The sequence below is a fragment of the Homarus americanus genome, unplaced genomic scaffold (assembly GCF_018991925.1).
Source record: "Homarus americanus isolate GMGI-L3 unplaced genomic scaffold, GMGI_Hamer_2.0 scaffold32929, whole genome shotgun sequence".
In the NCBI taxonomy this organism is placed as follows: domain Eukaryota; kingdom Metazoa; phylum Arthropoda; class Malacostraca; order Decapoda; family Nephropidae; genus Homarus; species Homarus americanus.
In genome coordinates, this window is record NW_024737097.1 from 16,055,261 (window position 1) to 16,071,108 (window position 15,848).

The following is a 15,848-nucleotide window of genomic DNA, read 5'->3' on the forward strand; positions in this document are numbered from 1 at the left end:
ATTAATTCAATAAAAACAAATAAAGAAACATGAATTAAAATATATATGAACAGTAAATAAATGTTGCTTTCATATTCTTATGTAAAGTAATGACGATATGTTTTCACGTGTGCGCACTTACATACGCGATCTCTCTTTTTTCTTTACCATTATCGTTAGCTACTTCTATTGTAACATTTATTAACATTAAATAAAATTACTTAAAACAACCATATTAATTTTACTACAGCTACAACCAAAGTCTTATTTTCTTCAGTTTTATATGTAGAACCAGTCAGTCACTGGTTTTGTAATCAACGAAAACAATGCTGTGTCATTTCCTCGAGTGTTTTAATATTCTACGTATTATTAATGAATTGTATTGCTCATTTTGCACACATAAACATTAATTCAATAAAAAAGACATTCAGTAATAAACAATAATGAATCTTTTGTACATAAGAGAAATGACACTGTTTACACGATTATGCACGTCGTCTGCACGTTGGCGGGCCGTTCAAACCCGCCGAAATTCAAGTTTCTGCCGTCAAAATTTCTATTTTTTTTTGTGTTCCAATAAAATACGTTGAATTAAAAACTCGCGAAATTTGAGAAGCTACTATACGACATTTAACCCTTCAATATGTCTTAAAAGAGACCATGATGCAGAGAAAGTGGTGCTAGTGCTTCCAAGCATAAGCACAAGTCACTATCTATCCAGGAAAAGGGTGAATTTCCATGGTCCGGCACCGGTCAGGTCCCGAGGTTGCCGGACTGGAGAGGTACAACCTGTAGTAGTTTTGGAATAGATGGGGGGAGGTAGTTTAAGTGAATTGCCAAGTGATACAGGAGATAAGTTATGGTAAGGATGCATGAAAAGGATATGATTAAAAGGTGGTATAAAGAGGTAGTGTTGCAAGTATATTGCATAGAGGGAGATTACCTGTATCATGGAGGGGGGAACATAAAACAACTTGCCAATGGGAGAGCAATTAAGGGGAAAATATATTTATTGGTAGGGTGGCCTTAAGTTCTTTAGTTGTGATTATCTCCTCTTAGGGGGGGGGTCCCTAGGGGAATGAGGTATTACAGATAGTTTTTTTTTATTAATTACTCATTTATATTTTCATTTTCCTTCTAAAGTTCAGAATTGTCTTTTATTAAAAAAAAAAATGTTTCAATCCTTTACAATTTACTAAATACCTAATTACAGTATAACTAAATTTAGCAGCACAACTGAAGTAGATTATATCATTATTTGAACTTCTTGAATTTTTCTGAATTAATAATTAAAAAATTACTAAGTACTGTAACAAGTAAAAATACGTCCACAATTTACTTATTCAGAGTCTCCTCCTCTAGTTTGTCATGCTTACTAAATGTAATAACTTATTTACTTTAATAGGTTTTAAGGAGTGTTATTGGAATTATACAAGAATAACAAATTTCTTTTAAAATTAAATTTTTTAAATTAATCTTTCAGATTACACGTCCATAAAAGCACTCCAGTTCAGGACACGGGACAAAAGAGCTGTCAATTTTCTGCAGGTACTGTATGCTACTTTTGTTATACAGTAGGGTATACTGAATATAATAACATACAGCAGGCATGGGCAACTTTTTCTGTCATGGGCCGCATTGCGATTTAGGTACCGTATTTATGGCATATAAGACTCACTTCTTGTCTGGAAAATGGCTAAAAAATCAGCCTACGTCCAATATGTGAAGCTGCAGTCTCCCCCAAGCTAATGAATCTCCCTGTTGCTGTCTCCAGTAGGCTAAATTCTACCTAACCCAACTTCAGAATTAAAAAAAAAATATTGCTTACTCAAACATTAGTATTATTGAAAAAAAAATTATTGTAAATATAAAAGGTCAATTTATAACTACTCTGTACTGTACAGTATTACTGACGATAACCCGAGATGATTAACATCCGTACAGCAGGCACCCAACTCTTCAGAGGTAACTAAGCTGTAACCATATCTGAATTCTTATAAGCATTACTATCTAATAATGCCATACCTGCAACATTTATTTTTCAATCTACAAATACATTGATACAAATGAAGATTTATAGATAACTTTCTTTTCACATTAATATCTGTTAACATCGCTGATGGCATTGTAGCCACTCGTCACTTTTGTATTTTCAGGTAGATGTATGTACGTATTGTGAAAAAGGTAAAAGAAATTATTGTCCTAAGGGCAAAAACATTTCTTTGCACACGAATTAGCTAGCTTAGTGGGGGAGTGGGAGGATGGCTGGGCAGTTGGGGAGAGGGGGGATCATAGCTAGGGGATTGGCGGAGGTAGCTCACTATTGCTATGGTGAACATGGAGTACAGATGTACAGTACTGTATATGTAAATGGTGACTGTTAAACTTTCATTTGGCTTTAATTTACTGGTTTTTTCCTAAATACCCCCTGCTAAAATGGGGTGTGTGTGTCTTGTATGGCCATGCGCCTTATATTCCGTAAAGTATGGTAAGCCTTACCTTTGTAATTTTTCAACCAAAATATACTTTTCTCTCGGAATTGGAATTTAATGGGTTTAAATAATAAAGTAGTACTTCCAGAATAAAAAAAAAAAAAATCGAACCTTGGAAACTCAGTGTCATTATGACCACTAATTATCCTTAATCAAAACGTGAACCATAGATTTGTAATCATCATGAATAGGAGTACCTATACCAAGATTTTCAACACAATCCAATTTTGGACCAAAACTGCCAAAAATTTTAGGGCAGGATAAGTTTGTCAAAAACTATTCTAGTCTCTGACCTAATATACAAATTTTGTGGAGAGTCTTGAAAATGTGAAAACATTGATAATAATGAAAGGAAAACATTACTGTACAAGGAGAACTCTAACACAAGACAGCAGAGCCATTAGAGAATGCCACTCCCTCCCTGTCGTACTCTCTTGTGCTAGGTCCCACACGTAATAAATGTTTTTGACATATGATAATTATTTTTATTTTTTTTTGCAAATTCTGTATGGATGATTGTGTGTGTGCATGTAAGAGAGTAAAAATAAAATAAAGAAAATTTGCATAGCTACCTGAAAATAGGAGTTTAACAATAATGCAACTCACAACTTAGGTGGCCGAGACACTGACCGAGCAGTGTCCTCTGAGATGTTTATAAACTTCATTTAAGTACCCCCTTGCTTGTCTATAGTGGTATAAACTGAAACTTGCAGGCATTATAATCTCTCTGGGTAACTGAGGAACCATAGTGCAGGTACCCATCTGGTGGCCTTCCTTTGGACATTTTCAATTGGTTGACAGTCTGTAGCATACAGTATCTTGGTGACAATTTTTTTTTTTTTTTACTTTCAGAAAATACCGACCAGATCATGAAAGGAGAACCAGTATACTAAACTGGTAAACTGCTCATCAACCAAAGATTGTGTTGGCACTGGAAACCATTGGTTATCCAGTTGTAGACCTGAGTGCAATGCTCCATGAACTTCCATGAGTCACACAAGAAATTGACAATTAGGGCTGTGCTTCATTGTTCTTCACGATTGTGAAGAATTATGTATTTTTGTGATATTAACATTATATATATATATATATATATATATATATATATATATATATATATATATATATATATATATATATATATATATATATATATATATATATATATATATATATATATATATATATATATACACACACCCTGTGCATATCTCTAGAGATTATTATTTATATTGTAGATGTATGCATGTACAATAAATAAAGAGAAAAAAACTTTATTAAAATAAAAAGTAGCCGTATCACTTTTATCTCTAACTATCATCCAAAGAACATCTGTTGAAAAAATGAATGAAATTGAAGAATTCCTTTTAGTACTGCATAAACACTTTCGAGTGATAATGAGGGGGATGGCTGCTGCTTCAGCCCCTCTGAATAGTAACTTGGTAGGATTCCTACTACAAAATAATAATTCATTATCATATACAATACACTCAACATACTGTACTGTACATTATTTTATAATGGAGTCATCTGGGAACAGTTTGTCTTGGTTTAAGTCCAGTACTGCATTGCATTATTATTGTCTATCAAGTGCTCAGACTATCGGGTGCACACACCAGTGTGGTATCTTTACTTTATCTTTATAAAAAAAATTGAATAGGAAACTGCTATTACTTGACCCAACTTACACTATTCTTGAATTAAGAAAGACATTTTCTTCTGTAGCAATTGACAGTTTCCTTTAGGTCATCCATGGTCACAACATACACCATATGACTAAGGTTCATATTTTATACCTATACAAGTATTGTATAGCATAAAGCTTAAATTTTAAAGTGAAAATTTGGGAGTCATTTTATGTGCCCTAAACTCCAGTATACAGTGTAGGTATGTACTTACCAGTGCTCTCAGTCTGACCGTCAACTGCTGTTGCTCCTAACACAATCCCCCTCCTACATGGCAGCAGCTGCTGTTAATGGAGGAGTAGATTGGGTAGAAGCCCTATCTTATCTATATTCTTGACAATTGTTCTAATGGTTCAGGTAGAGAAACTGTAGCTAAAAAAAACAATTTTAACCAGACACTCACTTGCTTCCCCACGTGCAATGACCTGCATATTTACATCCAGACTGATGCTTTTCCTTGACTGCCTGGCCACATTACCACCAAATCACTTGCAGGTCTTTTACCAGACATGGTAAAAAAGAAAAAAAGCTAAAAAGATATAATACCACTGTGAAATATACACATATCTGAGAGAGAGGGAATTGTTCATAACTGGCAGGGAAGATGGAGTTGATGAGTGAGGTGTAATCACTGCACATTCTGGTTAAACACATGGCTTAGAGAACAATGAGCATTATAATGAAAAGGCACTCTTAAGAGGTATGCCTATTTTATAACAATGAATGAGAGAGCAACCTACTAAAGAAATGTGGAGAATGAATAGAGAAACATCAAGAGTTAAGGGAGGTATGGGATATAGATGTGGTTAAAAAAGTGAGGATATAGGTTTAAAATGTTTGGGCATGTCAAAGAATGTTTGTTAAAATAATTAATGGGTGTATAATGTGAATGATGTAAAAAAAACATGGAAATAAAAGTGGAAGAGGGTAACTGAAAATGAAGTGAAGAATGAAAGTATACAGTAGGATTTTGAATTTCGTGAGTAATGGGTACTGATCTAACATCGCAAAACTCAAAATCAAGGTAGTTGGCAAAACTAGTTGTTTTATCTCCTTCTGGCATGGCCTTCCCTATTTCCTAAACACCAGTTTGTTGCGAATGAGCAATCTCCCTCTGTTTCCATAGGTTGTTAAAATCCTGGCCCTTTCTCAACTCCTGTAATTCACTTTCTCCGAGCTGCCCTTCTAGGCCCTTTCAGCACGATGAGATGTTACTGTCCTGCTCCTGCAGTTGCTCCAAACCTTCCTGAGATATGCTGGGAAGCCACATTAACTGCCCTGTCACCTGAGGGCTATCTGCTCCTTCCTCACCTGGGCATGGGGTCTCATTATCCTCACCACTAAGAGAACTCTCCTCCTCGAAAGCATCTATACCTATCGCTTCAACCCTCTTGGAGGAGTCACCTGCCTCAGGTTTTGGTTCATGGCTCTTTCTGGATAATCCATCTGCATTCCCATTTGTGGACCTCATATTCGAAATCACCATGCTCAGAAGTACCTATAATGTGATTTTCAACAAAATCTAATTTTGGGCCCAAAATGTCGAAAATGTAAGTCTTGCACCTTAGTAATTTTTCGACCAAAATATACTTTTCTCTCAGAATTAAAATTTAAGGGGTTTAACTAATTAATTACTTACAGAATAACACATTAACACCAAAATCGCACTTACGAAACCCATAATTGGAGATAAATTAGCATTGAAAAATGTCATTAAATTTTCCAAGCGTAATTACAACCACTAAATTATCCCGCAATCGAATCGTGGACCTCATATTCGAAATCACCATGCTCAGGAGTACTTATACAGTAATTACATATACTGTATACAGTAAATAGACAACTTTCATAAAACAAGTTGAACTTAAGTGAAAATTAAAGTTATGGTGGTTACAAACTTTTCTAAATTCAGAAATGAGGCAAAGGTAGAAGTAAACTGGTTCACAAACTATGTATCTTTTGGTCATTTAATGTACAGATTATGAATAGGAAACAACATTTCTGTATGTAAGCACTGTCATATCATAACAAGAATTGTAAATTTAAAAAATATATCTACATACTGTAGTTTTCTATAGCATAATTTATAAATCTGCCAACAGTGAGATAAAAATTTTCCAACACATTTATATAAGAAACACTGTTCGTGCAGAGGTGCATTTTGTTGTAGCTATGATAGACATGGGTTAATGCTCATTAGTTCCAAGATTACCTACAAAAGTAAAGTTCTAAACACTTAAAAATTACCAGGTATTTAGATCCCTTAACATGAATAATGAGGGACAGATCCTGAAACCTCACTTTAGAAGCTAGTACAGTATTGATTATGAGACTCTTGCACAAATATTCACATCTGTGGTTTAACAACCCTGGAATCCCAGGAGCCCTGATGTGTGTGACTGGAACTAAATTCAAGAAATCCAGAAAACATTTACCTTTTCAATAAAAATGTAGCCCTGAAAAAGAGGTCACTTGGAGGTGTCCGTTACCAGCTAGAAAAAGCTAACACACATGGTCCATGTAGCTACTGAAAAGAAACTGGGCAACAGGAAGTCCCCACTCAGTTTCAGGCCACTTCAGCACCCTATGGGAGGAAGGAGGAATGTGAATCATCTGATCCATGTTTGGTTGTAAAGTAGGACATTAGGATCAATCTCTCTTTATCTTAATGGAATGGGCACACATGTTAGGTGTGGTGGGGAAAAAACTTAGCTTTTGCCTCATTGGTCAATGACATCTCCCAAGTACTGTAACCCATTTTGGAATATACTGGTAACCCTGTATATAAAACCCCATGATGTGTTGACTGCACATGAGTCTATTATATAAGTTACAAAAATTCAAATCAAATTTTTAAAGAAACATTAAAAATACTGGTACATACCGGGTACTCGAATTTACTAATTACTGTACTGTAAATACGAACTGGAAAATTTTTGAACTTACTGAAGTACAGGACATTGGAAAGCTTACGTTTTTACATTCAAAATAGAGAAATGAAAATAAGAAAAGGCAGATAATAATAGTACACTACTGTACTGTATACAAGTTATATAAATCACAAATACTGTATGGACAGTGTAAACACTACAGTTATGAAGTTTTAATCTGGTAAATGTACAACCTTTATAACTATGTACCATCTATCATCACCAACTTTTCTAATACAATTAGCCAGGCAGGCAATATTATTATTCAAAATAACCTACAGCACATATATAAATATAATGCTTAATGTAGTACTGTATATGAAAAACAAAGAAACTAAACAGCCACAATAAAATTGTGTTCTATCAACACAATTTACTGATTAAAGTCTAAAATCAATTTATTAATAAATACAATTAGGTGACAGTTTTACAATTTCACCCCTAGTTTCAAGAACTATGAAGCTAATTTAATGACAGAATTCAAATACTGTGCTAAGAGTTTGGGTTGACCTGGAACATAGGATCTGAGCAGGGAAACATCCATGTCAGCAAGCATTTCTTGCAGTGTGGCTGGGTAACAGTAATAGCAAAATCCATTACTGGCAAGTTCCTCTGCTAGCTCTGTTTGGTGGTTGGCCATGAGTGTGTCATTCACCACTGCCACCAGAGGTTTACCAGCACCTAATGCTTCCAGGCAAGAGCCAGAACCTGCATGACTTATCACAAGATCTGCATTAGCAAAATCCATTGCAATAGATGGTTTCAGTCGAAAATGAGTCAATGTGATTCCCCAATGTTCACCTTCTGGGGGAACAAATTTTCCCTGCCCAATCTGAAGGTTAACTCTGGTGTAGCCTTTTTCTCGTAAAATAGCCAATGTTTCTTCCTCAACAATCGCTTGAATTAAAGCATCGAAGTGAGTAGTACCAACAGTCACGAATATTGTCTTCCCACTCATGTTTCTTAGGAAATGGGACTTGTAACTGATTGATTTGTTTATTCCTCTTCTTCAGCCAAGTCGTTTTTAGCAACAGCGTCACACACCTGGGATGTGGGATGAGCAGGCTGTAAGTGCTTATATATTTTAATAATACTGTAGCTATCACTGACCACTAATGTACCAACACATACATTAACATCAGAGTAGGAAAAAAAAAGAGAGAAAAAAAAAGAGAGAGAAAAAAAAGAGGTGATTTGAGAATAGTATAGATGAAGGTAAATAAGTACTGTATCTCAAATACTGTAGGTGATGTTTGAGAAACACCTGATTATAAAAAAAAGCTATGAAAATTTTTGGGATAGAATTCTGTACAGATATAAACTAATGAGGATAGATTTGAGCAAAGCAATAGGTATCCCCTCTACTTGCAGTATAAAGAGCATTATGCCTGGAGTTTTAATCATCCTCTTCTGTTGATCGGATCGTCGTGCGTACAACCAGACTTTTAAAAAAAATTTGAGTCACGAGGGAAACTGCACTACAGCACTTGACAGGGAAGTGTGGCAGTAAAATTAACTTATAACATTAGAATTAGTTAATTTTACGCCACATATCCCTGTCAAGCACTGTAATGCAGTGTCCGTCGTGACTCCAATTTTTTAAAACTGTTTGCAAACAAGATGACTCCCGTCAACAGAAAGGGTGATTAAAACTCTGGGCGTAAGAGTTGTGATCTTATGGCACAGCATAACAAGAGTTTCTATGCTTATTACATTCCAATCTGTTTTGAAGCCTTCAAACTTTTTAACTTGAGGCTGATGAACCACACTCTTTTAACTTTTGTAAAATGTAGGTACATGTACAGAAATGTTACAGAAGCTCTCACTTCTCTGAACAGATATTAATTTAATGTAATCAGAATAACATCACAAACAGAAAATCACGAATATGCAGTGTCACTTTGATCATTATACATGAATTCTAAGCTACAAAGGTTAAAAAATAAAGCATACAGTAAAACACAAAGAAATTTTTCTATGCTTTATTAATGGGCTATATATTCTTATATATTAGTAGGTAACATTACAAACTCTAGTAAAAAATTAGCACCTACAAGTTTAGCAACTTACAATTCTAATTGCATAAACTAAAATAATAAATAAGAATTGAAAATACATTACGTTGTCATTTTCTATTTCATATTTTCATGCAAGGTTAAGCAAGTTCCATTGGTAAATCTCCATTTACAACAAGCATGAGCTGAAACTAATTTTCATTGAAAAAATTAATAAAATCAGCAAAAGAACACAGGCAAAACACTAAATGCAAAATTGTAACATTATCAGTCTTGTCTAAAGCTGCATCATTGCTAAATATTACTATTAAAATATTCCACATACTATTAGACCATAAAAAAAATACAGAATATAACTGATTCTTCATTATGAAATAGCTACAGATCCTGCCGAGGCTATTTTTGCTAAAGCCAGGTCCAAGGTGACTTGTGTTACATAAATATCCATAATATGGCCATTTAACTAAATAATATGCTAAAGTAAATGGCCTAAACCTAACCTAACAATCCTAAGATAGTTCTGGTAAGGGTAAGATACATTTAGCTTGTTCATGTTGCCTAAAAAATAAATGATTTTGTAATCCCATTTCTGATATTTTTTTTTAACACTGACCATCTTTCAAGCCAGATGCATAACATGTAGGCAAATTATAAGTCCTTTCCAGATACAGTAGTGTACTGAGGATGTTAAAATGAAAAACCATTTACAAAAGCAGACATGAACCATCTAAATATAACCTGAGATAGTTAGGTAACGTTAGGATGCTTATATCCATTGTCATTACAGTGATCCCTCGGTTAACGAGATTTCAGTTAACGATTTACCTTCCAAAAGATTCATAACTTCGGTTAACGAGCAATCCCTCGATTAACGAGTTTTTTACAAGCCGACTTCAACATGTTTTCGCTTGCATTTGGTGGTCCACCAGCTGTAGTATTAGTCCGCCAATACAGTAATCGGTTTTAGGGCATAAATTCCTTACTATTTTAGTAAATATCAAGAAGTTTATACTATTCAATAATTTTAAAAGTTTAATATTAACTTTTTTAGTTATTTTAACAATTATTGAACATAATTGAAGGTAAAGAAACTAGTTTCTGGCGTGCCATCCAGCCTGTTAACACACCAGACAGGCGTTAGTCTCTCTCTGTTTTCAGTGGAGGTAACATCTTGCTTGAGACTCTCTTCAACTAAATGCTTTTTTCTGTGTTCCAAGCAAATTATTGGTCATTTTGAAATTTATTTTACATATTGACAATATATAATGCAGTGCAGTGTTGATTTAAAGAAAATAATCTTGAATTACACCAAGAGAACTAAAATTTTATGGGTGAAATGGTGCCATGGGGTGACTTCTCTTCCACCCCAATGCCTTCAATTCTCCCTTCTTCTCCACCCCCATTCTAATTCCCATCATCATCATCATCATCATCATCCAGGAGCCTTCTACATACACACCTCAAAGTAAGTGCACTTTTCTACCTTTTTTGTTGAATTTAGGCAATTTTCGGTGAGCTGGAACCAATTACCCCAAAACCCATTGAAACAATGGTTTCGGTTAACAAGTTTTTCGGTTAACGAGCAACCTGCTGGAACGGATTGTACTCGTTAACTGAGGGACCACTGTACATCAAGCCTCCATGACAAGCATTACTGACAACATTACAACTCTTTTTTTAAGGATATTTAAATTTTGTTGACCAAATTGGCCTCATGTATGTTAAGTCTTAGCAAACATAAATCATCTGAAACCTGTCTGTAGTATTGGAGGTCACGGGAATAATTCTAAAAAGTAACAATAAGGATAAAGGTGATTAGAGTTAACTGGACCCTAAATATTTGATCAAACTCATTGTAACATAAATATATTATCTTTTAATAAGTATTAATGCTGTATTTATAAAGTTGAGCAAGCAAAAATAGTTCAACAGTCACCTATCAGCTTGGAAACTTTAAAACATCCTTTAAGAAAAATTCAAGCAATAACCATGCATCTTGTTAAATATATTATAGTCACAACATTAGCTCACAACAAAACGTCACGCATAAATAAACTTGAGCAATATTTATGTACAGTCCCACCAAAAAAGTATACCCCCGGTCGTAACATTTTCCGTCGTTAAATTTGATACGTTAGATGAAATGCTTTGATATGATCCCAGTTCATCATCATAAGTTGGTGTGTCTGCTGGCCATATCAGCAACACTTAGAGGTTGGGGTAGGATTGGGGGAAGGAGTCATCCATATATGGCATACTAGATACTTCATTATAAAAAGAAATCCACTAATTAATAATGTATGCATTATTCAAAAATGTATACATGGGCTCCCCGACTTGCGAACGCCAGCTGATGCGAACGGAGTTAAACTTGAAATTTACGTTTTTTTTACCTGATGACTTAATTTTTTACTTTCATTTACTGTTTTTTGTCATTCTATTTCTTTTTTTCTTCTTAAATTAAGTGATTTTAGATATATATATATATATATAAAGAGTTAGGCTTACATTGTTCTGTAATTACGGTATTCACATAGCATGTGTTCCAACTTACGTACAAATTCGACTTAAGAATGTCCTCAGGAACGGAAGCCGTTCGTAACCCGGGGACCCCCTATATACTCATTCATGCTGAAAGGTCGCGGATGTAGAAACAGGTTGAGTAACATGCTCGGAAATCTTTGAATCACATCGACCCCGTGACTAACGATAAATTTTTGGGGGACTGTACATCACATGGAATGCCACAACATAATTTGAAGCTATAATGTGAGAACAATTTACATGATAATAAGCTTAAAAGCTATAGCAGTACATAACATACTAGGCCTTCAATGAAGAAGATAAACTACTTGCACCATCAGGAAAGTACCTGTGCAGTATGCATATTTTAACAATTAGATTGAATTAAAAATGTTTTTAAGAGTTAGTCATTGGTTTAAAATCTCCAACTCAAATTCTGGTTTCTTATCACTGGCATGGATAAAGGTGGAGGCGACCGTTAGCACCAGAAATAACTTAAGGAATTGAACCAATATTTTTAGAGTTACTATTTACATGATGCTGAACACGAAAATGGAAGTGAGAATGCACAACACCTATTAGAAACTGACCTAACTTCCTAACCCGTGCATTGTTTTGATTTTCTTACTATTATCCAAATAACATCCAATATAAATCGTAATAAACACACCCGATGAGATCGTCGTTTGTTTCCCGATATGTAAACAAAGACTTGGATGCTCCCATACAGCAGACTATGTGAACCAAAACATGGTCACCACAGATCAGATGTTACCATAATTACAGTAAATATTGTTTTTTCTTCACCCCGTGAAATTCCCGCCATATTATCAGTGTTTGCAGTGTTTTACCCCCATAATTCCCTCTTCTTTTAGGCCCTGCCCATTAACAAGTAATTTATGATCAAAGAATAGACTAGAAAGAAAAAAAATACAATGTTGTCGCTTCAATTTTACTACTCGGTATCATCCAAACAACATCTCCAGAAAATTTGGTGTAATTCTATAAAGGCCTTCTGGTGCTGACGGTCTCCCCTACCTTTACCCTGGTATGTACAGTATCATGAATGAAATCTTCCAATAATGCAAGTAGCAAATCATGCAGAATGTTTGTTAGCAACTATTTAACTAAAGACTCAGAACAAACCACATTCCAATCTTCTCCAAGTCTCATTGGCAGCAACTGGTGGGCAATAATGGCAGACTTTCCAGCTACATCAACTGTCCAATCCAGACTGGGCCTGTTGGTGATCACATTGGCACTGCGACTACAATCCACACGAACAGTCACTTTGCTGTGCGCCTTGTTCTGAATCACAATACTTGCTCGATGTTCCCCGACATACTCATATTTTATAAGGTCTATCATGTTCTTTATCTTGATGGGTTCTGCATTTTCCATTATTGATCTCACAACTGCTTTGTCCAAAAGTAGTCCACCACTTTTAAGTCCTGAAACCTGAAGATTTGGTTGACAAACATGGCTGTGCACACTTATTGTAAATGGTGCCGCCCGATCCTGTCTCCCTAGTCGATTGTATCCCATGGCCTCCAGCGACACCCATAGGTCCTCCGAGTCTCCACCATTATCCTCTGCTTCAAGTTGGTGTAATGCTAAAAATCCATTAAGTGTTAACTCACCATCCAGTACGTCAAAGTTATTTTGCACTACGGACCACTCATCATCTTGAACTTCCTCCCCTGAAGTGCGCCAGTTATACAAGTTAAATTCCTGCCGGCTAAGACGATCATTACTGTCTAGGTCTACCTGATCAAATACTTCTTCCAGAACTAATCGGAACTCAGGAGTCAGCTGCACCTTACCCTGGTTTTCAACAAGCTCTATGTAACCTTCTGGTTCGTGCACTCGTTCTTGAAGTCGACATCCACTTGTATAGGGTATAACAACGTAGCGTCCTTCTTTTAATGTATCTCGCCAGAAGAATGATCCATCACTATCTTTTTGGTCTGTGAAACCAATATAGTTACGCATCCCTTCCGGTGATTCACGGAAAATATATGCCAGTGTGTCTACAGGTCCTCTTCCTGCCTCTTGCTGCATATAATTCTTCGGCCTGACCTTAACAACCGTTGGGCCCATACATGATATCTCCATGCAGTACTGATGAGCAAGAACACTCTGCTTGTCTAAATAAAAACATCCCTTTAGACTAGCTTCATTCCAGCCGTCCAATATTAAGCTGGGGTGTTGTGATGAGGCCTGGGTTAAGCTGCTGTCTGGGTTTGAGTACTGCTCCCGTTTCTTTCTCGTGAATGTTTTGGAGTTGATCCGCTGGAAGTTTGAACGTTCTTCTAGCTTTTGCAAACTCAGTTGTTTCATTTCATTAACAGTATGGAGAATCACCTTGCATAACCTACTACAGTCAACGACCCCATCTGCAACAATACCAGCTTCTTGAAGAACATAATCAAGATCAGCATCACTGAGGTCTCTACCATGATCACCTGATGTTAACATATTTCTAAAATCATTCTCTCCAACCTTGCCATCTGCTGTCCCAAACACTTTCATGAACAATGTTTCCATGTCATCAATGACAATTTCTGGTAGCTGTTCTGTTAATCTGCAAAAAACTTCATAAGTAAGGCTTTCAGTCTCACCCTCTTGCCAGTATTTAGCCAAGAAAGAAGGTGTTGGGTTAAGACCTGCATACTGCAGTGCTCGCTTCAATTCTTCACAACTTGTCAGGTCCTCAGCCACTGTGGGTTTCACACACAAGTATGCTGCATGAAGCTCCTTCTGTGTTGACTCTTCCATTTTCTCTATTTGCCTTTACTTAATTCATATAAATAAGTAAATATAGGTACCGTACCTCAACTAGTTTTTCAATGCAAGAGAGGTACTCATATTAGTACAGTATAGTTTAATATACCAGGTGAACTGTCATTCAAATTACTGACTGGGTACAAAACTTAAGTTGATGTGAGGTTCGTCCCAGTGATGTGTCACACAGATTATAGGCAACAGTTGAAGCAAGAACAGCTGTGCTTAGGTGGAGCTCCACCTGGCAAGTGTCACCATAACATCACCCACCAAAACATACTTTTCATAGATCAATGTCAACCTGCCTCTAGTGTAATGGTCGCTTGTCTGTTATTTGAAAAAGAATATCAGATAGATGAACATACCGATGAGTGATAAGACGACTATGATATTCCAGACAAGGTAGAAATCAAGTCTAACTCGCCTCTGTGGCTCTGGCCTGCTCCCTGCTGTTGTCATTCTCTCACCTCAAGGAATGATGCCGGCTACGGGGGCAAGTTTGTTTACCCGGCTCTGGCTTTGGCTGCAACTCTTAAATAAACATAAAGAAGTTAGTAACTTCAATATATATATTAACAATATATATATATAGTATATATATACAATTTATATACAAACACTTATTTTATGTTTTTATTTGAATTGCAAATGAAGTAAGAGAAAAAAGGAATAAATATTGAAATTGAATTGAGAAAAAAATGTCGGCGGCACTTTCGAACAAGTTCTGTGGATGGTAAATATACTTATTATGACGTCATTAAGAGGTTCGTCGTCTGGGAGTGACGTCATTAAGAGGGCCCAAACTGTCGAAAATGTAAGCCTTAGTAATTTTTCGACCAAAATATACTTTTCTCTCATAAATGAAATTTAAGGGGTTTAACTATTTAAGTACTTACATAACACATTAACACCAAAATCGCACTTCGGAAACCCATTCAATTACTTTTTTTTACTTTTATCCTCTTCGCCACTGATCGGCTTGTTAGCCGCTTGGGCGATCGGTCACGACTCTTTTCCTTTATATTCTTCACCAAAAGGTCGGCTCGCTAGCCGCCCGGGCGATCGGTCACGTCTCTGTCACGCACTGTTGGCAAATACTGGGCATGCACCGGCTCCTGAATGTACCTGAACCCGCTCCAGTGTTGGTCAAGTCTTCTCTTGAAAGAGCTCACACTCGGTGCCGTCACAACACTTTCTGGTAGATTGTTCCAAGAGTTTACAACCCTCACTCCGAAAAAGTTTGCCCTCACGGTTTTCCGGACTTGCGGCTTCTTCAATCTTGAGCTGTGACCCCTTGTGGGGCGAGCGTCCGCCAGCTCCAAGTAAGGACACTCAACTGAGTAGTGCCCCCTGAGATGCTTATAAACCTCAACTAGGTCCCCCCTTGCCCGTCTGTAGTATAAGCTAGGCAAGTTCAGGCGCTCCAATCTCGCAGGGTAG

General features: G+C 36.3%; 3 protein-coding genes across 8 annotated transcripts in view; 1 reads left to right on the forward strand and 2 right to left on the reverse strand.

Moving 5' to 3' along the window:
- The window catches only part of LOC121873246 (protein unc-13 homolog 4B-like), a 154,079-nt gene extending 150,506 nt beyond the window's left edge, over window positions 1-3,573 (forward strand). For 3 of the 6 annotated variants that reach the window (XM_042376655.1, XM_042376654.1, XM_042376652.1), the window contains 2 exons: window positions 1,463-1,527; window positions 3,324-3,571. In XM_042376655.1, coding sequence (XP_042232589.1) covers window positions 1,463-1,527; window positions 3,324-3,344 — 86 coding nt within the window. In that variant the 3' untranslated portion in view covers window positions 3,345-3,571. Of the gene's footprint in view, window positions 1-1,462; window positions 1,528-3,323 lie in introns of all 6 variants that reach the window. The other 3 variants (XM_042376657.1, XM_042376658.1, XM_042376656.1) reach the window with 2 other exon arrangements.
- Window positions 3,574-7,540: 3,967 nt separating this feature from the next.
- Window positions 7,541-8,044, reverse strand: LOC121873124 (UDP-N-acetylglucosamine transferase subunit ALG13 homolog). Its single transcript, XM_042376438.1, has one exon. It carries the CDS (start codon window positions 8,042-8,044, stop codon window positions 7,541-7,543), a length of 504 nt encoding a protein of 167 aa, XP_042232372.1.
- On the reverse strand, window positions 7,943-14,904 carry LOC121873248 (EF-hand calcium-binding domain-containing protein 7-like). The gene is made up of 2 exons (XM_042376660.1): window positions 12,771-14,904; window positions 7,943-8,130 (listed from the first exon to the last, which is right to left on the reverse strand). Exons 1-2 carry the CDS (start codon window positions 14,400-14,402, stop codon window positions 8,083-8,085), a joined length of 1,680 nt encoding a protein of 559 aa, XP_042232594.1. The 5' UTR covers window positions 14,403-14,904; the 3' UTR covers window positions 7,943-8,082.
- Between the last annotated feature and the right edge of the window lie 944 nt (window positions 14,905-15,848).